We start from the raw sequence: 25,574 nt of genomic DNA on the forward strand, positions 1-25,574 counted from the left end.
TCCAAAGGATAGGGCATAAGATGTCTGATCGCGGGGTCCTGCCGCTGGGGACCCCCGCAATCTGGCATTCAGCACCCACCTTTACGAGCTCTCTGCAGCGCTGAGGGGGCGAGGCGTGATGTCACATGGGCGGTCCCATGGTCGTCACGCTGCACACTCTGAGCCTCCAGCGCTGCGGAGAGCTTGCAAAGGTGGGTGCTGAATGACAGATTGCGGGAGTCCCCAGTGGCGGTACCCCCACGATCAGACATCTTATCCCCTATCCTTTGGACCTGTCCCTGACTATGTACTGTATTTTTTGTGTACCTTTACGCCCATTGCACTTTAGCGTAGGAAGGGACCGACGCCTAGTTGTCGATCCATCATTTAGGGTGGCTGGGCAAGTCGGCAGAGAGAGTGTTTCTAGGCACAGCTTAGGGCTCACTCTCCCTGTCCATCCCCGGTCATGACAAGAGCATTGTATATTAATATCTACCTGGGAACCTCTGTCCCAAATCCCCCATTTGAGGTGTAATTTTCTTTATTGATACAGGTTGGTCATAGTTTACTGTGCTATTGCCTACATGCCTCTTGTTTTGGTTTTAATTAGCTGTGTGCTCAGGCCAACACTAGTAGAAGGGGGACATTACCTGCAGAAATTCCCTCTACAGTCAAGTTAATATTAATGGAGCTAGTATAGCCCTCTTACTTATAACTTATACTGGCTGACTGCACACAGTGCTTTTAAGTGTGTGTTCTTTCATCCACGAATTATTTTTTCATCACAAATATGATTTAGTTTATGGACCTAAATAATAAAGTCCTGTAAATAATAGATTTTGACGGCTGGGAACCCAAGGGTATTTTTGGACCACCTAGGTGGTCTTTAAGTTGTATCTTAGAATGCAGGCTCAGGTATTGTTCCAACTTTGTACCTTTGTTGATTGTCTCCTGATGAACCTAGTTATATCTATTTAGGGCAGTGTTTCTCAAGCGCGGTCCTCAAGACCCCCAACAGGTCATGTATATAGGATTCCCTTAGTCTTTCACAGGTGATATAATTATGGTCCGTGAATCAGGCATCACCACAGTTATTTCACCTGTGAAAGACTAAGGAAATCCTGGAAACCTGACCTGTTGGGGGGACTTGAGGACCTTGCTTGAGATTCACTGATCTAGGGGAAACGCGTTAAGACATTGAGACTTTGGAACCAACCCAGAGTTAGGGAGGTTCTGGTATTGTATTGCTTGTGTTTTGTTGAGACCATAATATACTATAGAATCTTCCACGCTTTATCTTGGATATTGTCCCCAAATTGGGGGTTTGTTTGTTTGCCACTATTTTATCCATACCGTACTAAAAGCTAAGTTTTAAGCAAATAGTCTTTCCTGTTCATAATAAACTGTTGCTTTGTCTATTCACACATGTTGAATATTTGAGACATATGACTTGGTTGAATTTCTCATAATAATGTCATTTACTGTGTTGTACATGCTGTGGCTTATCAACTGTAATGGAAATAGTCTTGATAAGGATTGTAATTTCACAACAGTTTGTCCAGCTACATGTAAGAGATGCTGAACTATTGGTACATAGGGGAAGATTTATCAAAACCCGTCCAAAGGAAAAGTTGCTGAGTTGCCCATAGCAACCAATCAGATTGCTTCTTTCACTTTAAAAAAATGAAAGAAGTGATTTGATTGGTTGCTATGGGCAACTCAGCAACTTTTCCTCTGGACAGATTTTGATAAATCTCCCCCATAGATCCCTGATCCTGAATCAAATACTTGGCACCATTTCATGCAGCTGTCCCCTAGCTTTGGCTCTCCATCTGTTGCAGAACTACAAGTCCCATCATGAACTTACAGACTTTAGCATGGTGGAAGTTGTAGTTCTGCAACAACTAGAAAACCACAGGTTGGGAAACACATTTCATTTTACTCCAATGAAAAATATAATTATTTGCCACTACAGTTACTAAGATGTATGTTTTTGTTACAGATTTATTAATTTTATAGCATTTATTTGTAAATATGAATGTCCTTGAAGGGTGCATTCACACGTACAGTATCTGTTGCATATTTTCTGAAGTCGTTGAAGTCAATGGGAAGAAAAATTAGCTGCAGAAAATATGCAGCAAAATATGCAGTAAATCCTGTCTGTGTGAACGTACCCCAAATTGTATTAATGAGGTTGATTCCACCTTAGAATGACTCTTGGCATCTGTCTTTGCAGTATGGCATTATGTTGGCGTGTGTGGTGGGTTCTCTTTTGTTCTCATCCAGCTGGTACTGATAACAGCATTTGCTCACACCTGGAACAAAAATTGGTAAGATTTTGCTCTGTTCATGTTCCATGTTTTATTATCATTTAAACTTACATAGTTTATAAGGTTGGAAAAAGGACAAGAGTCCATCAAGTTCAACTGATACATTGCAGATAAAATAGAACCAATTAAGTTTATGCGTGCACATGATGCCACCACTGGGGGGCAGTATAGTCAGTGTCAATTAAATCTCTGCTTCCCTTACGTCCTAACCAGCAGCACAAGTGGGGTGTTCTGCCCCTGTGAAGCTGGCAGGACGGTGGAATTTTTAATTCCGCCCAAGTAATTAAAGACTTAATTAGACCCCCATATAAGGCCTCCTCCCTTAGGCCACATTGCTTTTTTTCTGTCCTGTGCAGGACAGCAGGACGGTGCAGGCTCTGATTTTTTAGCAGAGCCTGCATGGAGTTTTTCCCTTCCCCCTCTTCTATGTGGAGAAGGGTTTGTTTCTAGCAGGGTTGCAGCTTGCTGCCCCTTCTTTTCTGTCAGCCTGGGCGGCGTTGTTTGGCGCTGCCCCAGCTGAGTTTTTTCAGACTCTGTATCTATGACTCAGTACGGGTTTGTAGATACAGTTGATTTTCTCTGTTCAGGCGGCGCTGAGCGCCGCCCTCTTTGGTTCAGGGATCCTCCGATCCCTCTGCTACTCGGGCATTCCGCCCTTACCTTTCCGGCAGCGCCGCTGTCTCGCTCCGGTCCTCTGCTGTGTGCGGAGCCGCGGACCGGAAGTGCGTCATCTGACGACTTCCGGTCCGGCATCGGAGCTTTCTGGCACAATGAGCGCTAGTTTTAACTATTATTATACTTAATATATTAGTTACTTGCCCCTTCCAAGGTAAGGAAGGGGCTCAGAGCAAAAATGTTTTATTTCAGATCGTTTTTTAGATTTCGATCTAGTTGGTGCTCTGACTTCCTGGAGGGGCGGGGCTTATTTTAAAATTGCCGCCCTCTCCCCTATTAAAGGCAGTACTGGCCTTCATTGGCCTCTTGCTGCCTTGCTAGCTTGACTACACTTGTGTGGTTCCTGCTATTCTTGGGTTTTGTAAAAGAGCTTGTCTATTTTTCAATAGGTACTCTTTTTCCATTTGCGCTGCAATGGTAACAGTTCTGGTGTCTTTCTAACCTATTGTTTTAATTCCAGAACTATGTCCACTCCTCCGTCGAGTGATACACATGCTGATAGTCGCAAGTCTGCTTCAAAGAAGCGCCATCTAACTTGCGCTGACTGTGGTACTCCACTGCCTGATTCCTATGAATATAACAGGTGTCCTGGATGTCGTCCACCCGTTAATCCAGCTGAACCTACAGTCCAGGACATGTTCATCTGGATGAAAGAATTCATGGGAAATTCTATCAACGAGATCAAGAATTCCTTTGCCCCTAAGAGGCCTAGGACCGAGTCTGGTCCTCCATCTGTCGTGGAGGATTCCGTTATGTCTGTGGGCGATCAGTCGGAACAGTCAGTAGAGGAAGTAATCTCTCCACCTCTTTTTCCTGTGGAAAAGACGCAGAGATTGCTTAGATCCATCCGATCAAGGGATCAGGATGTTGATCAAGGGGAAGCCTCTACATCCACCTCTAGAGGACCTTTGGTTTTCAAAGTGGATGATACACTTAGGAAACTGATGAATGCTGAGTGGAAGCACCCAGACAAGCCTGCTGTTGTTACCCGGAGGTTCAAGCTGATGTTTCCTCTATCAGAAGCTGAGTCGGAATCCTGAATGCCACCGCCAAAAGTGGATATGGCTGTTAACAAGCTGTCCAAGAGGGTTCTAGTTCCTGCAGATGATGGCAGTAACCTTCAGGACCCCCTTGACAGGAAGGTGGACTCCCTTCTAAGATGCAACTATTCGGCGGCCTCAGCATCTGCCTCGGTGGCTGTTGCTTCAAGTGAGGTTGCCGACTTTGTCAAAGAACACGTACAACGCATTCAGTCTGAGATTGAAAGTAATGTTGCTAGGGAGGATATTCTGGACAGCTTCAAAACGCTACTCCTTGGGGTAGACTTCCTATGCGAATCATCCCAACAGCACCTCAAACTTGCTGCCAAGTCATGGCGCTCTCATCCGCAAGCAGGCGCCCCCTGTGGTTGCGTCCCTGGGTAGCTGATAATACCTCAAAGTTCAACCTCTGTGGGATGCCCTTTGAGCCTAATTGCCTCTTTGGGTCTGAGTTAGACAGAATCATGGAAGGTTTTGCGGATAAAAAAGGTAAATGCCTACCTGTACAGTCCTTTCGGGGCAAGCGTAGATCCAAGGGGGGGAAGTTCCAGGGCCCTTCCAGATCCCAGAGACGCCAGTCTACTCAAAAGCGTGGTGGAGGACGCGGCCGTGGTAAAGACCGTAAAGCCGAGCTATGACTCTCCTCTAAGGTCCACCAACGTTTCCCCTCTCCCTTCCCCTCGGGAAGTTCAGGTAGAGAAGCTATCTACCAATCCCCCTCCGGTCGGAGGACGTTTAAGTTTGATTCTGTCAACCTGGATGCAAGAAATCCAGGATCCTTGGGTTCTGGATGTCATTCAGTCGGGGTACAAAATAGATTTCATTTCCCCTCCTCCAAGGAAATTTGTTTTAACAAAGTTACTTCCTCAGCCAAAACAGGCTATTCTAGAGGACTCTGTCCTACAGTATGTGGGGAAACATGCACTAGAAGAAGTTCCCCCCGACCAAAGAGGGTCAGGGGTGTATTCCCCAATATTTCTGGTGCCGAAACCATCGGGCGACTGGCGTATGATCATAGATCTTCGCTTTTTGAACCGTTTCATAAGGGAAAGGCGGTTCAGGATGGAAACCATTCGCTCAGTAGTCAGTATCCTGGATCCTCAAGATCTCATGGTTACCATCGACTTGAAGGATGCTTACCTGCATGTTCCTATTTTTTCTGCTCACAGGAAATATTTGAGGGTTGCTGTCACCATAAACGGTATGGTAAAGCATTTCCAGTTTGCTGTTCTGCCTTTCGGCATCACTTCAGCCCCGCACACCTTTACAAAGGTGGTGGCTCCAGTGGTCTCTGCTCTAAGACTAAAAGGTCTAGAGATCATTCCTTATCTAGACGACTGGCTTCTAAAAGCCGCTACTCTAGACGTTCTACAGTCTCATCTTCATCTGGCTCTAGATTTTCTCCAGCGCTTGGGCTGGCTTATAAATTGGGAGAAATCAGAAATCAACCCGTCCACCTCAAGGAAGTTTCTGGGGTTTGTCCTGAACTCCTCTCAGATGACTCTATCCCTCACTCCAGAAAGGGAAGATCGAGTCATAAGAGCCGCCGAGTTTTTGATGGTCCCTCGCAAGGTTCCCATCAGAACTCTAATGAAGATGTTGGGTCATATGTCAGCGTTTGCAGAGGCAGTCCCCTGGGCCCTATGGCACCTCCGGCCTCTCCAAGATCAAGTCTTGAAGGTCTGGAATCGCAACCCCAGTGGGTTGGACAAAAAGTGCAACCTGTCGACCGAGGTCCGTGCATCTCTCAGATGGTGGACGAATCTGACAGATGGGAAGTCCTTGATTCAACCTCAGTGGATCACTTTAACCACGGACGCCTCCCTTCTGGGCTGGGGAGCCCATCTGGACGAGAATCCAGTACAGGGTACTTGGAACCCTCAGGAGAGACTTCTCTCCTCCAACATGAGTGAACTGAGAGCAGTTCGTCTAGCTCTTCTCCATTTCGCACCCCTTATTCTAGGGAAAGCGATAAGAGTTCAGTCAGACAACACCACTGTGGTGGCTTACATCAACAGACAGGGTGGCACAAAGTCCCAAGTGCTCCTCAAGGAGACCGGACTAATTCTTTCTTGGGCAGAGCTCAATCTAACCCACCTTTCTGCAGTCCACATCAAGGGGGATCTCAACATAGTGGCAGATCGTCTAAGTCGCGGGCTTCCGGTCCAAGGGGAATGGTCCCTGAACGAAGACATCTTCAAGAAGATAACCCTAAGGTGGGGTATGCCAGAGATAGATCTCATGGCAACTCGTCTGAACGCCAAGGTGAACAAGTTTTGCTCTCTTTACAAAGAGGACAATCCAGTGGCGATAGACGCTCTGTCCATTCCATGGAGGTTCAGGCTGGCCTACATATTCCCTCCACTTTCCATGATACCAAGGGTATTGATGAAAGTCAGGCAAGACCAGACCTCAGTGATTGCCATCATACCATTCTGGCCCAAGAGGTCCTGGTTCACCCAACTCATGAGGATGAGTCAGGGGTGTTATTGGAGGCTTCCCCACGTGCAGAACCTTGTGTCTCACAACACAGGCTCCTGCCTAGATCTGAGGAGACTCAATCTGACAGCCTGGAGATTGACAGGACCCTACTAAGTAGTGGGCTTCCTGCGGAGGTCTTGAGAACTATTGCACACTCTAGAGCAGAGTCTACAAACAAAGTCTATTCTAGGATAAAGAAGATTTCCCTTCGATGGTGTGCTACGAAAGAGGTAGTAACCTCAGATCCTCCTCTTTCGGCAATTTTACGTTTCCTTCAGGATGGCCTTGACAAGGGTCTTAGCCCATCCACTCTGAGGGTTCAAGTTTCAGCGCTCTCTGCCTTTTTAGGCAGATCTTTATCACAAAAATCCCTGGTTAGAAGATTCCTCAAAGGGGCTGAAAGACTTAAGCCTACAGTTCTCAGACCCATTCCCAAATGGGATTTGACCATTGTTCTTAAGGGGTTATGCTCACACCCCTTTGAACCTCTGGAAGAAGTCGACTTTAGGTATTTGTCCCTTAAAGTCACCTTCTTATTGGCCATAACCTCAGCCAAAAGGATTGGCGAGCTTCAGGCCCTTTCGGCTTTCGAGCCTTATACGCTTTTTCTCCAGGATAGATTCCTGTTGAGATTTTTGCCCACCTTTGTTCCTAAGGTCCCGACGTTCTCCAACATCAATCAAGCTATATCCCTTCCAGTTCTGTGTCCTAATCCATCCTCTCCCGAGGAAGCTGCTGACCATACTCTGGACATTTCAAGAATCCTCAGAATTTACATCTCAAGAACTGGGGAATTTAGAAGATCGGAGCACCTTCTTGTTTCCTTTTCTGGGAAGAACAAAGGTCTTAAAGCCTCTAAACCCTCTCTGAGTAGATGGATTAAAGAGGCAATTCGGGAGGCTTTTGTAGCCCAGGAGTTAGCTCCTCCTGCCTTTGTCACTGCCCATTCCACTAGGGCAGTCTCTACTTCTTTTGCAGAAAGAAAAGCTGTTCCTCTAGAACAAGTCTGCGCTGCTGCCTCCTGGAGCACGCATAATACATTTATTAGTCATTACAGGGTTAATGCCAAACGTTCGGAAGAGTTGGCCTTCGGGCAATCAATCCTAAGTGCCACTCTGCCTTAGTCCCTCCCTATTTGTGTTGTTACTTGCTAAGTCCCCACTTGTGCTGCTGGTTAGGACGTAAGGGAAGCGTTAATTTTTAACGTAAATTTGTTTTCCCTTAGTCCTAACAGCAGCACACAAATTTTCCCGCCCAAATTGTTTTGTTTTACTTGTTATTAAGCAATGTGGCCTAAGGGAGGAGGCCTTATATGGGGGTCTAATTAAGTCTTTAATTACTTGGGCGGAATTAAAAATTCCACCGTCCTGCCAGCTTCACAGGGGCAGAACACCCCACTTGTGCTGCTGTTAGGACTAAGGGAAAACAAATTTACGTTAAAAATTAACGCCTTTTGTGTTCAAGAGTAACAGCCACAACTTACATTTACAGGATCATGTGATCGCCTCTGGAATGTCTGTTTTTAAGTTATTCCGTGACTATGATTCGCATTTATTCAGCATATGATACATCTATAAGCCCGCAAGGGGTTACAATCTGCAAGGAACACAAGGAACAATTTTGTTAGCTTATTTTTTGGTAGTGTGAAGGAAACAAACTCCATGTCAGTAGGATCATAGATGTTAGAAAATTGTAATGATATATACAGTACATTCTCCTCCACGAATAGAAAGAGTCAATGTTGAGTACACACATTATTGTAGGATTCATATGCAGCACTCTCAGTGGCTATTGTTAGGGATGTCCCGATACCGATACTAGTATCATTTAATGTCCCCGATACCATGTCCCATAACTGCTGCTGTGCAGCCCCGCTCCGCTATCCCGTTCTCCCGATCACATCATGGCGTCCTACAGAGGAGCATGTGACACACACACATCACTCCTCCTCCACCCCTGCGCCCAGCGTAGCGCTACGGAGGAAGCAGAGTGACGTGTATGTCCCATGCTCCTCCATAGGACACCATGATGTGATCGGGAGAACGGGACAGCGGAGCAGCAACACCCGAGGACAGCCGCAGGTGAGCACTGTCTACAAGAGGAGGGTGGGGGGTGTGTGTGCCTGCTGTCTATAATGGGGGACGGGAAGGGGGCACCTGCTGTCTGTAAGGGGGGGAGGGGGGTGCCTGCTGTCTATAAGGGGGGGAGAGGGGGGCACCTGCTGTCTATAAAGGGGTGCGTCTTCTTTCTATAAGGGGGAGAGGGGGCGCCTGCTGTCTATAAGAGGGGGAGGGGGGCGCCTGCTGTCTATAAGAGGGGGAGGGGGGGGGGGCTGCTCCCTACAAGGGGGGACCCTGCTCCCTACAAGGAGGGACCTTGCTGTCTACAAGGGGGACAAGAGGGAACGCTGTCTTCAAAGTGGGGGGGGGGGCCTGCTGTCTACAAGGGTTGGTGCTGTCTACAAGAGTGGGTTCCTGTCTACAAGTGGGCGCTGTCTACAAGGGGGACAAGAGGGGGTGCTGTCTACAAAAGGGGGGGTGCGCTGTCTACAAGGGGGGGCTGCAGTATACAGGGGTGGGGCTGCTACTAATGTCTGCAGCTATCTATTCTACCTACAAGGGGAGAGTACCTACTATTAAAGGCAATCATACAGCAGAGTCACCTGCACTAACTTGAATTTATATGTAGATAGTGCAGGTGACCTGGTTTCTACCGCTGCTCACCATGTGAACGTCAGCACAATCGCTCCGGAGACATCGGTCTTGCCGGCAATGCAAATTCCCTGTTCTGTCCAATGGAGAAGAGAGAAATCTTGGCTTATACTACAGCAGCCGTCTCCATTGTACACAACAAGAACCCACATATCACACGGTAAGCAGAGCCAGATACCGCGTCACCCTGTTGTCAGATTCCCTTTAAAATAAAAGTACTTGTACTTGGTATCGGCGAGTACTAGAATTAAAGTATCGGTACTCGTACTCAGTCTTTAAAAAATGGTATTGGGACATCCCTAATTAGGATACATAAGTAGGTGAACATACATAATAATATTACCATTGAAGCCTGTCTGTTTCCCTCCCCTCAGGCTCACCGGTGCATCTAAAGACAAACGCTGGTATTTTGCCGTTCTGGTTACCACATTGCTCTTCTATTCCATTGCCTCACTGGCCTTCTATTTCCTGTACACATACTTCACCCATCCAGCTGGCTGTATCCTGAACAAAGGACTGATAAGCATTAACATCATCTTGTGTATAATCATGTCCTTCATTTCCATCACCCCATGTGTACAACTCAGTAAGTACAGTATATGGAAGGGGCTTTAGTTATTTGGTTACTTACCAGATAAATATATTTAAGGATGTTACTTATACACTGGGACTAAAAGTGGGAAAATTGCTCCAGATTTTTTGAGTCTTTTAGGCTATGGAAATATTCCACTGGCTAAGGGTACGTTCAGACGTGCGGATTTTTGCAGTGTATTTTGTTGCGGATCCGCCGCTGAAAGACCTCCTATATGCTGCCTTTATACATGCCTGCTCGGAGCGGCAATACGCCGCTACGAGCAGACACACTGCGATGTGCGAGTCACCGAGCGCATGCGCAGTATACTCGCAGATCGCGGCAGCTCTCGGCCTAGCTCATTGAGCAGGGGAAGTGGACGCGATGTGTGCTGTTACACCGCGCATGCGCGGCTACTCGCACATCACAGTGTGTCTGCTTGGAGTGGCGTATTGCCGCTCCGAGCAGGCACATTTAAGGGCACCATACGGAGGTCCTTCAGCGGCGGATCTGCAGCGTAAAATCCGCTGTAAATCCGTACGTGTGAACGTACCCTAAACATGATTTGCACAGATAGCATTTCTCCAGAAAGAAGAGTGCTTGCTCTCTGATGCCACCTATTGGAGGTGACTACCTTGCAAGTCAATGCTTTGTCCTTTAAAGAGCCTTGTGTTGCTCACGAATATTCGCAAAGCAAATTTTATTCGCGAATATCGCATATTCGCGAATTCGCAAATATTCGCAAATATAGCACTATATATTCGTAATTACGAATATTCTTTTTTTATTTTATTTTTTTATTTTTTTCACAGTACACATCACAGTGATCATCCCTCTCTCCTTCTAGCTTGTGTGGTGTAAAGAAGGCTCTAATAGTACTGTGTGAAACTGGCGTGCGAATTTTCGCATATGCGAAAATTAGCATATGCAAATTTTCGCATATGCTAATTTTCATTTATGCAAATTTTTATACAAATTTTCGCATACGCGATTTTTCCCGCATGCGAAAATAAAACGAGGATATTACGAATATGCGAATATTCGCGAATATATGACAAATATTCGTCCATATATTCGAGAATATTCGCGAATTCGAATATGGCCTATGCTGCTCAACACTAAAAGAGCCTTGAAACCTAATTGGAGAGTATTAGCCAAGCCAGAAGAGTTACCATCAATAGACAGCTGTTTCAGGGTTCTTACTACTCAAGCAGGGTGCTGCCTGGCGAGCACATGGGGCAATAACCTGGAAACAGCTGTCTACAGATGGGTAACTCTTCCTTCTGGGAGAGATTCTGGCTTGGCTAACATTCCTCAATTATGGCTGTTTGAATGGCCAAACATGGAAGTGCAGGGATGTTACCTTTAATATGGGGAACTAGAGGATAAACTTTTTCTTCTAGAGAAATCCTATTCTGCATACTCATATATATATTACTGGTGAACATTTTAGAACTTATAATGTATTTAAATAAATAAATAATCGGTATATTTGTGGGTTCATCAGTTTGTGGGTTCATCAGTTTTTGTATAGATTTTAGTCATTTGTTCTCAAGAGAATTAATAGATTTAAACCAGAACTCTGGTTGAGTTTTTCTCAACGACCTGTATTGCATTACTAGTATGTTGGGCTATAAACTATCTTTCATTTGGGAAAAACAAGGTTTTGACAGAAGATATTTCACATTGAGACAAGAAGCAGCAGAGGTTCCTGACAGGCTCTTATCTCTTCTACCCTTACTATATTTATAGGGGACTGCTAAACTGCCTGCATGATATAATCCATATATCTAGCTGCCTCCTAAACGAAGAAGACAATTTATATGCAGGTTCATTGATTAGGAAGAATTACTGCCCAAAAACAGAAAAGCTGTTTTAACTTAAGTTTAAAAAAGAAAAGCTGTTTTGACAGAGCAAGTGCACGTGCACACTGCTGTTGTGCTACGATCCGTTCAGAGTCTATTTGTCTTTTTTTTTTTGTGCCGAAAAAACCCTAAACTTGTCGGAGCACAATGGACACTGCCAGGTCCTGATAGATCCCATTGACTTTGAATAAAGGTTTCCATCTGGGGTCCATTGTTTCACAGGAGTTGAGCAGAGAAAAAAAATAGGCCATGCAGGATTATTTGAACAGATTTTGCAAGCCTAGGTCCTCTAAACGGAGCTTAAAGGGGTACTGCGCTGCTAAGCGTTTGGAACAAACTGTTCTGAACGCTGGAGCTGGCGTCGGGAGCTTGTGACATCATAACCCCATCATGACGTCACGCCCCACCCCCTCAATTCAAGTCTATGGGAGGGGGCGTGACGGCTGTCACGCCCCCTCCCATAGACTTGCATTGAGGGGGCTGGGCGTGACGTCATGATGGGGCTATGATGTCACAAGCTCCCAGCGCCGGCTCCAGCATTTGGAACAGTTTGTTCCAAACGCTTAGCAGCGGAGAACCCCTTTAACGCTAATGTGAACTCAGCCTTAGTCTGTCCTTGTGCAGTGTAAACCAATGACTGGCTAAATTTTCTCTTAAAAGCATAAATTATTATTTTATTTTTATTTTCCTGTTACTAGTATAGTGCCAACATTTTCTGTACCGCTATGCAGAGATTGTTATCATTCCCACCAGGCTCTAACCTCACAATTACATTTTCCTATCATAGACAGGTTCTTGTGCCAGGAAACTATAACCTATCAATATGTTTTTGGAGTGTTGGGGAAAACCACATAAACACAGGTGGAAGATACAGGTCCATGCAGATGTGTTGTCCTTGATCACATGAGAACCCAGGACCTCAGCGTTGCAATGAAACCATCCCAACCTTCTTTATCATTACAGCATTTATATGACATACACTCACTTGCCACTTTATTAGGTACACCCTGCTAGTATCGGCTTGGACCCCCTTTTTTGCCTTCATTCTTCGTGGCATATTGTCTACAAGGTGCAGGGAACATTCCTTAGAGATTTTGGCCCATATGAAAATGATGGCTTCACACAGTTGCTGCAGATTTGCTGGTTGCACAACCATGAGCTTGATATTGGGTTAAAGGGGTTATCCAGGAAAAAACATTTTTTTATATATGAACTGGCTCTAGAAACTTAAACAGATTTGTAAATTACTTTTATTAAAAAATCTTAATCCTTTCAGTACTTATGAGCTTGTGAAGTTAAAGGAGTAGTCAAGTGGTGATTCAGTGGTGAGCAACTTATCCCCTATCCTAAGGATAGGGGATAAGTTGCAGATCGCGGGGGGTCCGACCGTTGGGGCCCCCCGAGATCTCCTGTATGGAGCCCCGACAGCCGGCGGGAAGGGGGCGTGTTGACCTCCGCACGAGGCGGCAGCCGACACGCCCCCTCAATACAACTCTATGGCAGAGCCGAAGCGCTGCCTTCGGCAATCTCCGGCTCTGCCATAGAGATGTATTGAGGGGGCGTGTCGGCCGCCGCTTCGTGCGGGGGTCGACACCCGCTATCTCGGCGGAGAGCCGGGGCCCCGTACAGAGAGATCGCAGGGGGCCCCAGCGGTCGGACCCCCCGCGATCTCAAACTTATCCCCTATCCTTAGGATAGGGGATAAGTTTTTCACCACTGGACTACCCCTTTAAGGTTGTTCTTTTCTGTCTAAGTGCTCTCTGATGACATGTGTCTCGGGAACCACCCAGTTTAGAAGTAAATCCCCATAGCAAACCTCTTCTAAACTGGGTGGTTCCCGAGACAAGTGTCATCAGAGAGACCTTAGACAGAAAAGAACAACCTTAACTTCAGAAGCTTATACGTACTGAAAGGATGAAGATTTTTTTTATGGAAGTAATTTACAAATCTGTTTAACTTTCTGGAGCCAGTTGATATATAAAAAAAAGTTTTTTCCTGGATAACCCCTTTAAGATCTGGTGACTATGGAGGCCATTGGAGAATAGTGAACTCATTGATATGTTCAAGAAACCAGTTTGAGATTATGTGAGCTTTGTGACATGGAGTATTATGCAACTGGAAGTATCCATCAGAAGATGAGTACACTGTGGTCATAAAGGGATGGACATGGTCAGCTACAATACTCAGGTAGGCTGTCGTGCTTAATCAATGCTTACTAAGGGGCACATAATGTGCCAAGAAAATGTCTACCACACCATGAAGCATTCATATAAGCTTTCATGTTGATTACGACAAATTCTGACCCTACAATCTGAATGTTGCAGCTAGAATCAAGACTCATCAGACCGGGCAATGTTCTTCTAGTCTTCCATCGTTCAATTATGGTGATCCTGTGCGAATTGTAGCCTAAATTCTTAGCTAACAGTAGTGGCAACCGGTGTGGTCTTTCGCTGCCGTAGCCCATCTGCTTTGAGGTTTGACATATTGTGCTTTCATAGATGTATTCTGTACACCTTGGCTGTAACAAGTGGTGTTTTGAATTACTGTCATCTTAAACCAGTTTGCCCATTCTCTTCTGACCTCTTACATCAACAAGGCTTTTTTGTCCACACAACTGCTACTCGCTAGATATTTTATCTTTTTCAGACTTTTCTCTGTAAACTCTAGAGATGGTTGTGTGTAAAAAGTCCAGTAGGTCAGCAGTTTTTGAAATACTTAGAGCAGCCTATCTGGCACCAACAATCTTGTGACGTAAAAGTCACTTAAATCCTCTTTATTCCCCATTATGATGCTCGGTTTGAACTTTAGCAAGTTGCCTTGACCATATCTGCATGCCTAAATGCATTGAGTTGTTGCCATGTGATTGGCTTATTAGTAATTGGTGTTAACAAGCAATTAAACAGGTGTACCTAATAAAGTGGCCAGTGACTGTAAATGCAGTACTGTTTAATGCTGTGCAGAGGTGTTTATTAAAAAAAATACATAGACCTCCTTGGCCTGGGCCTCATTCAACACATCCCTTTTATGTTAAAGACTGATCTAGGAAAATAAAGGCTGGAATCCCATGAATTACACTGACGCTTTTTGTTACAATAGTCTTTATGCCTGAGACCCCATCCATATAAATGATAGCTGCAGGTTTCCAGCTGTTTGGGTCAGTCTGATAACTTATTGCCCTCGGATCTGCAAAGAAATAAACCAACTAGATTTATGTTTAAACTATTCTTCTCGATCCTATAAGAGGCCACAGCTCTCAGCATCCCTTCCTGTAATCCCATTGGCACAAATCATATAGTGAGGCCATGTGAGGTCATGACTTTGTCTACTTAGCATCTAAATGCTGCCATTTGTACCAAAGGGGCTTAGAGTATATCTCTGTAGTGATGTTACACCCCCTGCTGTTACTAGAGTGCCAGACTATTTCCAGGTTTAGAAGCTATGACATCATAAATTGGCACAATACAATATACTTCTGGACTAGCTGACAACTCACATTTTTACAACAGTATAAGTTCTCATTTACTTTATATAATAATTATATGATCTTGATTTTTTGTGCTTTTTCAGAGCAGCCCCGATCTGGATTGCTACAAGCCTCCATTATTAGCTGCTATGTCACATACCTTACATTTTCAGCCCTGTCCAGTCGGCCTCCAGAAAGAGGTAAGTGGAAATATTATGATGTGATCTAAACCACAGACCAGTAAGGCCAGATCTGTACAGGACATTATAGGGGGCATTTGCAGTCTTTTGGTGCAACAATTATTTTGCCCAATTTTATATCAGCTGGCCAGAATTTATTATGAGCGATACGTCTTGTAATAAAATCCAGCTCATTCTAAAGTGCAACATTACATTGGTGTACAAAACGGCACACCTGCCACTCATGCTACACTTTCCCAGGAGAGAGCTGTGGGTAAAAAAACAAGCTAAATTGGCAAAATGATTAGGAAGGAGGCTTTGGAAACTAATGATGGTGTTTTCCACCAGAGTACCCCTTTAAAGTCTCAGACATACAGACCATTCAATGAATGGTAAACATATCCAGTAGTCAGTGATAGAAAAAGTTGCAATTTAAACCAAACGTCACAGACTTTCTTTAATAGGAGGGTTGTTTATCCTAAAGTTAACATGGCGCAGTAAGGTTCAGGTGGTCAGGGGTGGCATGGGATTTTCACAATTTTTTTCAACTTTTAAAAGTTGGCAGATAATAAATCTGGGGCCACATGGTTCCCCATGTAAACCATGACCACTTTGCCCAAGTGGGCACAGAATGGCATGTGCACATGCCAAAAGTGGCATTAAAAGATGCAGCAAAGGCGTATTCTTGGTCTACATCACCCATTTGTGCTATGATCACAGACACAAATGCTTTAGTAAATGCCCCCCCCCCCCCCCCCCCGTATGTCATTATACTAACTGATATGGATAGAAAAGTGCATGCAAGAATCTCTTTGAGTAAAATCTCCCCAAAGTCATAGCAAACATGCTTTTTATGGCCTGTAATAGTTGTGCATTTAACTACTTCAGTACCTTCCCCCTGTTTGCTCCTGTATGCACAATGACTAATTGTGGTTTCATACACTTGCCTTGTCCTTAATTGAACCTTGGCATTGTAGTGCTGTCAGCCTGTTTATATGTGTCAGTATGAGATGACAATGACTTCCATAGCCCTTATTCTTTGTAATAATAGAGACTGTGTTCACTGTGGGGGTTTTATATCAGTCTCCCAGATAGATCAGAGCATAATTGTCAACACGGTATACTAAAACATGGCCATTCTCTCACAGGACAAGCTCCCCACCAACAAAACAGTCTCCTTTCTATAGCTTTTCACATTCTTATCCTTGTTTTAGGCTACTATTTCCTCTTTATTACTATCTCTTTGTACGGTTTCTCCATCACTTTGACACCATTTTTATCTGTTAAAAGATTTTAATGTGTATAATGAAACCTGTAACTTCTGTAACTTTTGATGGTTTCCCACCACTTTAAAGGGTTACTCTGGTGGAAAACTCTTTTTTTTTTTCAACTGGTGCCAGAAAGTTAAACAGATTTATAAATTACTTCTATTAAAAAAATCTTAATCCTTCCAGTACTTATCAGCTGCTGTATGCTACAGAGGAAATTCTTTTTTTGGGGGGATTTATTTTCTGTCTGACCACAGTGCTCTCTGCTGACACCTCTGTCCATGTCAGGAACTGTCCAGAGAAGCATATGTTTGCTATGGGGATTTCCTCCTGCTCTGGACAGTTCCTGACATGGACAGAGGCGTCAGCAGAAAGCACTGTGGTCAGACAGAAAAGAAATCCCCCCCCCCCCCCCCCAAAAAAAAAAAAAAAAAAGAATTTCCTCTGTAGTATTCAGCAGCAGCTAGATTTACAAATCTGTTTAACTTTCTGGCATCAGTTGATTTAATGAAAAAAAAAAAAAAAGTTTTCCATTGGAGTATTTATTTATTTATTTTTATTTATATAGCGCCTACAGATTCCGCAGCCCTTACAATTATGGGGTACAAACAAAGACAAGTATCAGACATAATATTACACAATAACTATTCAAACAAGAGGTGTGGGGATATATTGAGGATATGTTGGGGATATGTTGGGGATATGTTGGGGATATGTTGGGGATATGTTGGGGATATGTTGGGGATATGTTGAGGATATGTTGGGGATATGTTGAGGATATGTTGGGGATATGTTGAGGATATGTTGGGGATATATTGAGGATATGTTGGGGATATGTTGGGGATATGTTGGGGATATTTCGGGGATATGTTGAGGATATGTTGGGGATATGTTGGGGATATGTTGAGGATATGTTGGGGATATATTGAGGATATGTTGGGGATATGTTGGGGATATGTTGAGGATATGTTGAGGATATGTTGGGGATATGTTGAGGATATGTTGGGGATATGTTGAGGATATGTTGGGGATATGTTGGGGATATGTTGGGGATATGTTGGGGATATGTTGGGGATATGTTGGGGATATGTTGAGGATACGTTGGGGATATGTTGAGGATATGTTGGGGATATGTTGGGGATATGTTAAGGATATGTTGGGGATATGTTGGGGATATGTTGGGGATATGTTAAGGATATGTTGGGGATATGTTGGGGATATGTTGAGGATATGTTGGGGATATGTTGGGGATATATTTGGGGATATGTTGGGGATATGTTGGGGATATGTTGGGGATATGTTGAGGATATGTTGGGGATATGTTAGGGATATGTTGAGGATATGTTGAGGCCAATTAGAGACTGTTGTAGGCCTGTCTGAAGAGATGTGTTTTTAGGCCACGTTACCCCTTTAATGATATCCCATATTAAGCCTTTTACCAAGTTACAAACTTTTCCAATAACTACTAAAAATGAAGCAATGTTTAGTAGATCCCACTACCTTCTGTACATTGTGATCTCCTGTAACAACCTTTTCTTGTGATGTGCCTAATGTTGGCATTCTCCATAGTGCAACTATTGGCCGTGTGGGTGCAGAATTTATACTTGTATTGATCTGAAGCAGAAAGCTGATGTGGAACCACAAACTTTATATAGATTTTTCATCCATATCGGTGCATTGTTACTTTCGATATGTGAAAACTTTACATTGTGGTGCACATGCTTAAGTATATGTGTGCTTTAACATGTCATTTTTCAATGGTTTATGTTTTTACATGTTCCCTACAGTTCAGTACAGGGGACAGAATATCACAGTGTGTTTTCCAAGCATCAGCAGAGATGGGCTACAGTCAGAAGATACATCTATTGCTGTTATTGGAGCCTGCATTATGTACATCTGCATCTTGTTTGCCTGGTATGTATAAACTTAGCTACACTTTTTATCGATAAGTACTAGTAAAAACAAACAAAATGATGTAAGTAACATGCATAGATTTTAAAGGATAATTCAATTAAATTTACCTTGGGTGTTACTTAAAGAGAACCTGTCATTTAATTTTTTTTTTTTTTTTTTTTTTTTTTAGCCTGCAGGGCTTTGTTATATTAACCTTTCAAAGTGGTGACAATGTGAATTTACTGCCCTCACTGCTGTTATAGAGCTTATGAGAGCCCCCTCCATCGTGCACAGCTATGTTTGTATCCTCTCTAATTAAGAGGGTGGGAATAGAGCTGTAGTATACATACATGGACTTTCTTTCCCTTGCTTCTTTGGCCAATCAAAACACACACTTCTCTCTACTTTGCTATAGTGATGGAGAAAAGGCACTGTACTAAACAGGGTGACACTGTGCCAACCTAATAATTTACATAGTACAGTACTAGATAGCATGTGGAGGTGAATAGGGTTAACGATGCACTGGTTGTGCAAGGTGCAATATAAGAAGAAAGAAAGTAAACAACAGTAGCATCACAGCAAGAAAAGGGTTATAGTAAGCACTGAGCTCCAGCGTGCAAGATACACAGCCAAGGCTTTCTTAGCCCCATCCCAACCCCCCCCCCCCCCCACTCTCTGACACACAGCAAAATGCCCTCTTTCCTGTCATTTGGCCTGGTCTGTTACTAAAGACAGATTTCTCCTGACAATACGGAAAGGACATTAGAGAAGTGAGACGCTTAGCGGCCAAAACTTTAGAGCTGTTTTTCTGAGGTAATGAGTTATTTTTGGTAAATGAAGTGATAAACAAATATGAAGAAATTGCATTAGTTATTACATGGAGGGAAGTAGCCATTTAAAGTCTAAATTAAGTCAACATGTAGTTTATGTAACAGACCCCCCCCCCGCAATCTCCGGGTCAGCAGCGGCAGCATCCAAAACTCGGAAGCTTGCAGCTGGTACACAGCCGTCACACCTCCTCCCATAGACGTGAATGGAGGGGGCTGGTGGGGCGCATCGCCAGTCATCTGGTACGGAGCGGAATTTGCACCGTGCACTGAATCTAACATCTTATTCCCTATCCTTTGGAGAGGGGATAAGATGTTTCCAGCGGAGTACCCCTTTAATTCCAACAAGCAGTTTACAGAAATTAATTGATCTCAATTAATCGAACAGGTATTCTAGGTACAGTATATATGAGGTTTGTGATACCTAGGTATCCTGTAACATAGAGTATGGGATGGAGATGTTTGGTGTCTATGTACTGTGGACAGTATTCATGTTAAGTGGATAGATATAAGGGTGCGTTCACATGTGCCTAATGGTGACACCGGTTTTACCAGATTCAACAATGCGTTTTTGGCCGCATGGTTTTCACAGGTGAAACAAGTTAAAGGAATTTGTTTCACTTGTAACGTCTGTATGACCAAAGTAAGCTTTGCAAAACCATAACAATTTGCCGTAGAACACGTGGTTTTGCTGCGGTACCACTGTTTGTCGTACTTCACATATACACAAGAGACCAAACTGCTCATGCACTATGGTAATTAGTGATAAAACACATATAGTTCCCATGGTAAGACCACTATGTGTGTAAGCAGCCATTGTCAAATACAGTGATCCCTCAACTTACAATGGCCTCAACATACAATAGTTTCAACATACAATGGTCTTTTCTGGACCAATGTAACTTGAAACCAGACTCAACATACAATGCTATGGAATCTGCGAAACGTGTCAATGGCTGGAAGAACCGACCAATCAGAATGGATATTTCACTGGTAAAACCCCTGTATTCCTTAAGTGCATGCACTGACTGTCTGGTAGCGCCCCCTACAGTACAGGGAGGTATAACACGTTCTGTACTCTTTACCTGTGCCAGGGTTAGCTTCTCCTTTGGACACCAGGTGAGGGCGGCTCCATTTTACTTTTTTTTAGGACATTGTGTGTTCTGTACAGGACCCTGAAGAAGCTCCTGTCCTCTACATAGACCAGTGTTTTCCAAAGAGGTTGCCTCCAGCTGTTCCAAAACTACAACTCCCAGCATGCCCGGACAGCCTTTGGCTGTCCGGGCATGCTGGGAGTTGTAGTTTTGCAACAGCTGGAGCCACTCTGGTTGGGAAACACTGAAATAGACAGTGATTTACAGCTCCCAACAGATCTTTATTACTTTTATATGTAAGAATTTGCTTTTTCTATATTAGTTTACTACTTATTTTTCTTTAATCCTCACTTTTTCCTATTTTTGGATGACATTTTGGTGGCTTCAGAACCAATTACCAGGTTTCCATAGAGTTCTGGTCTCAACATACAATGGTTTCAACATACAATGGTCATCCCGGAACCGATTAATATTGTAACTTGAGGGACCACTGTATTCGTCACCATTTTGTTCCACTTATAGTAAATGTGTGTAATAGTTGGCGTGATGCTCCCAGCAGATGCTGTCTGCAATTACACTGTACATAAAAACATCTTTCATCATGTGTTAATGTGTAAAGATTATGCCAGAAAACAGTAGTGATGCAAACAGATTATTCACTAAATCATGTTCCATACATGTCTGTGACTTATTTTCTAATGTTCCTAACAAGACAGCACAAGTGATGGGCTTCGTACATGAGTAATGCTGGCATGTCAGATCATTTATTCTTACTTCTGGAGTTGGAAGAGAAACCTTTTCTGACCCACATCTATATGCCCATGCCAAAATGGCTACCACAAAGGGTGTCATTTATGTGGGCCATTCTTCTGATCAGTGTTATCGCTGTTTCTCAGACCACATATAAAGAACAAGTAAACCAATATGTTTATGTTAAAGGAGTACTCCGGTACACACTTTTTTCATGTTATCCCGTCCGGGCTGCAAAATAAAAGAAAACGCACTTTATCTTACCTGCCAACGAGCCCCCGGAGCTCCGGTACAGGTGTTCGGTCCCCGGACTGTATTCTTCTTACTTCCTGTTAGCCCGGCACGTCACACGGAGCTTCAGCCTATCACCGGCCGCAGCGATGTCCTGCCTCGGCCAGTGATAGGCTGAAGCTCTGTGTGACGTGCCGGGCTAACAGGAAGTAAGAAGAATACAGCCCGGGGACCGAACACCTGTACCGGAGCTCCGGGGGCTCGTTGGCAGGTAAGATAAAGTGCGTTTTCTTTTATTTTGCAGCCCGGACGGGATAACATGAAAAAGTGTGCACCGGAGTACTCCTTTAAGAACTCCTCTAGGCTAGGTTTTCACTCGTTTTTTTATTGCAGCAAAAACGCCAAAGCCATATGTTAGTTGAGAGTCAATAGAGAATTATGAAACGTCAAACCCACTTGCTGTTTTTTCCTTTGGCATTGTTTCACTCTTATTTTGCTTTTTTATTTATTTATTTTTTTTGGGCCTAGTGCAAGTTTTGTAAAATCTCAGCAGGCTGAGACTATGGGGGAGATTTATTAAAACCTGTCCGGAGGAAAAGTTGCCCAGTTGCCCATAGCAACCAATCAGATCGCTTCTTTCATTTTGCACAGGCCTTGTTAAAAATGAAAGAAGCGAGCTGATTGGTTGCTATGGGCAACTGGGCAACTTTTCCTCTGGACAGGTTTTCATAAATCTCCCCCTATGACTTCTGAAGTCTATGGAAGGCAAAAAAACACCATGCAAATGGTCATGTGAGTTTAGAATTGGTGTTCTCACTGACGTTCCCCCTTCCCCCATTCTTCAAAAGAAATCCTTGAGTCACTTGTTTCAAGAAAAACGCAAAGGAAAAAAAATGCATCTCGGGAGTGCAAAATTACAGGGCAGTTAGTTGTGGTGTTTTTTTTGGGTGAAAACTGCGCCCAAAAAACAAGTGGAAACCTAGACTTACTGTATTTACCCCCCTGTCCCAATAATTGAGATGCTAAATTGTCACATATTGGGAATTCCTTTTAGCTATTAAAAAAAAAGAAAATAAATTGGAATGTGTGAGTGAGTGAGCTTAAAGGGGTTATCCAGGAAAAAAAACTTTTATATATATATATATATATATATATATATATATAATATATATATATATATATATATCAATTGGCTCCAGAAAGTTAAACAGATTTGTAAATGACTTCTATCAAAAAATCTTAATCCTTTCAGTACTTCTGAGCTGCTGAAGTTGAGTTGTTCTTTTCTGTCTAAGTGCTCTCTAATGACACCTGTCTCGGGAACTGTCCAGAGTAGAAGCAAATCCCCATAGCAAACCTCTTCTACTCTGTGCAGTTCCCGAGACAAGCAGAAGTGTCAGCAGAGAGCACTGTTGTCAGACAGAAAAGAACAACTCAACTTCAGAAGCTGATAATTATTGGAAGGATTAAGATTTTTTAATATAAGTAATTTACAAATCTGTTTAAATTTCTGGACCCAGTTGATATATAAAAAAAATATTTTTTCCAGGAATACCCCTGCTTGATAAACTCCCTGCACTATCGACGGGAAATATAAAGCATATTGCCCTAAGGAGTTAAAGGGGTACTCCGGTGCTTACACATCTTATCCCCTATCCAAAGGATAGGGGATAAGATGCCTGATCGCGGGAGTCCTGCAGCTGGGGACCCCCCCGTGATCTTGCACGCGGCACCCCGTTTGTAATCAGTTCCCGGAGCGTGTTCGCTCTGGGGACTGATTACGGTCGGCGTCACACGGGGGCGGAGGCGTGACGTCACACGCCGCCGGCCCTGCGGTCGACCGTAATCAGACTGATTACAAACGGGGTGCCGCGTGCAAGATCACGGGGGGGTCCCCAGCTGCAGGACTCCCGCGATCAGGCATCTTATCCCCTATCCTTTGGATAGGGAATAAGGGGGGGAGATTTATCAAAACTTGTGCAAAGGAAAAGTTACCCAGTTTCCCATAGCAACCAATCAGATTGCTTCTTTCATTTTGCAGAGGCCTTGTTAAAAAGGAAAGAAGTGATCTGATTGGTTGCTATGTAATACTATTTCACTGTGGCTAAGAGGTGAACAAAGCAGCTTGAAATGTGTCAGATTGCACATTGTCTGTATCATAGACCATATTTGGACTACAATAAAGTATGTGAACATTTTAAAGACACTGGATCATTCCCGCAACTGCTTTGTCTTACTGCCCTGACTAGAGGAGAGCTGACCATCTTTTTTCTAGCGACTATGTTTTGCGAGTGTCTGCATTTTGCCTCCAAATGAATCAAACTCCCAGCCTTTATTAAAACCTCATCTTAATATAACTCAAGTAAATATTTTTTATTTTCACACTGTTGGTGACTTGTTGATATTTAGTGCTATGCGCAGTATTGAAGTCCGCTGGGATATACAGTGATCCCTCAACTTACAATGGCCTCAACACACAATAGTTTCAACATACAATGGTCTTTTCTGGACCATTGTAACTTGAAACCAGACTCAACATACAATGCTACGGACAGTCCAGATCTGTGAAATGCGTCACAACTGGAGGAACTGACCAATCAGAATGGGCATTCACTGGTAAATCACCTCTATTTCTGAAGTGTATGCAGTGACTGGTGTCTGGTAGCGCCCCCCACAGTACAGGGAGGAACTACAAGTTCTGTATTACTCCTTACGTGTGCCATGGTTAGCTGCTCCTTGACACCAAGTAAGGGCGGCTCCATTTGGGACACTGTGTGTACTGTATAGGACCCTGAAGAAGCTCCTGTCGCCTACATAAACCATTGTTTCCCAACCAGGGTGCCTCCAGCTGTTGCAAAACTACAACTCCCAGCATGCCCGGACAGCCAACGGCTGTCCGGGCATGCTGGGAGTTGTAGTTTTGCAACAGCTGGAGGCACCCTGGTTGGGAAACACTGACCTAAACAGTGATTACAGCTCCCAGCAGATCTTTCTTACTTTTATATGTAAGGACTTTTTTTTTTATCTATATTAGTTTTCTACTTATTTTTCTTTAATCCTCACTTTTTCCTATTTTTGGAGGACATTTTGGTGGCTTCAGAAGCAATTACCAGGTTTCCATAGAGTTCTGGTCTCAACATACAATGGTTTCAACATACAATGGTCGTCCTGGAACCAATTAATATTGTAACTTGAGGGACCACTGTATTTGGTTTGACCTCCACCGGTCTAAGTGTTTTTCTATCATAGATAACAGTCATAGGGATGTTGCAAGGATGTTGAGAGGGAGGAAACATGTTAAGTAAAAATGATGCCTACAGTTGGTGAAAACATGAGAATATTTACAGCTATCTTAATAAAGACAGCAGTCCCTGCCAGCTGGTATAAATAATGGGGCTTACTATACTTAACTGAGCTCCGAGTGGAAATGTGGAAAGGTCATGAACAGAACAACAAGAGAACCTCGGGGAATTGCTGGTCCTCCAGGCATGCAAAATATCTTTTCTAATTAAGCCAACGATATTAGAAGTTGAAAACACGGAGGCCAGCCGCAGCAGCTGCCCTCTGGATATCTGTCCTCCAACGCACACCTGCTTATGGGCTCGTGCTAACTCTGTGGCACTGTAAATACTTCTAACTACGTTGTATTGTCATGCAGCCAAGCCTTTTACTGCCAATGTTGTTAACATGGGGAAGAGCCATCCATAAAAAGCTGACTGTTCCCAATAAAATTCATACAAATCTCTGCATTGCAAATAAGGACGGAGGAGTGGTCCCTTTCTGGGACATTGGTCTTTAGCTCTATGGGGAGAAAAGCAATAAAGATGGTGCTTTATAGTATAAAGTAGAATCATAAAAGCAGGATATCTGTGTAACCGAAGCAGAAAACCCACAATGAGTATTAAACTGGATTTGAAAGTTTCTCCACCAACTTTCCAACAAAGTTCCTTTTTCAGTTTAAGGGAATCCTTCAGCTACAATTCATGTTCCATACTGCTGTCAGTGTTCACCCGGTAAGAAATTATGCATAGTGTCTACCCGGAAAACAAAGACGGACATTTCGCACATTTTAATGATCAGGCTGGAGCTAGGACTGCTCGGAAGTTTCCGAGCAAAATTTTCGAGCAAAATCCGCAGAAAGAATAGACATCTATTCTTTCTGCGGACGCCAGAATCTGGATATTCGCTGTACAAATTCCACCATGTGCACAGTGCAG

General features: G+C 43.7%; 1 protein-coding gene and 1 long non-coding RNA gene across 2 annotated transcripts in view; one reads left to right on the forward strand and one right to left on the reverse strand.

Moving 5' to 3' along the window:
- SERINC4 (serine incorporator 4) overlaps nt 1-25,574 on the forward strand; it is a 74,011-nt gene that overhangs the window by 32,874 nt on the left and 15,563 nt on the right. The window contains exons 7-10 of the mRNA XM_056572047.1: nt 2,216-2,309; nt 9,591-9,802; nt 15,220-15,315; nt 18,350-18,476. Of these exons, the coding sequence (XP_056428022.1) occupies nt 2,216-2,309; nt 9,591-9,802; nt 15,220-15,315; nt 18,350-18,476 (529 nt within the window). The remainder of the gene's footprint in view (nt 1-2,215; nt 2,310-9,590; nt 9,803-15,219; nt 15,316-18,349; nt 18,477-25,574) is intronic.
- On the reverse strand, nt 1,995-21,518 carry LOC130368421 (uncharacterized). Its single transcript, XR_008892454.1, has 4 exons — nt 21,391-21,518; nt 9,597-9,720; nt 7,989-8,101; nt 1,995-2,294 (listed from the first exon to the last, which is right to left on the reverse strand). It is a non-coding gene; the product is annotated as an uncharacterized LOC130368421 (long non-coding RNA).

Source organism: Hyla sarda, chromosome 4 (genome assembly GCF_029499605.1).
Source record: "Hyla sarda isolate aHylSar1 chromosome 4, aHylSar1.hap1, whole genome shotgun sequence".
Classification (NCBI taxonomy): Eukaryota; Metazoa; Chordata; class Amphibia; order Anura; family Hylidae; genus Hyla; species Hyla sarda.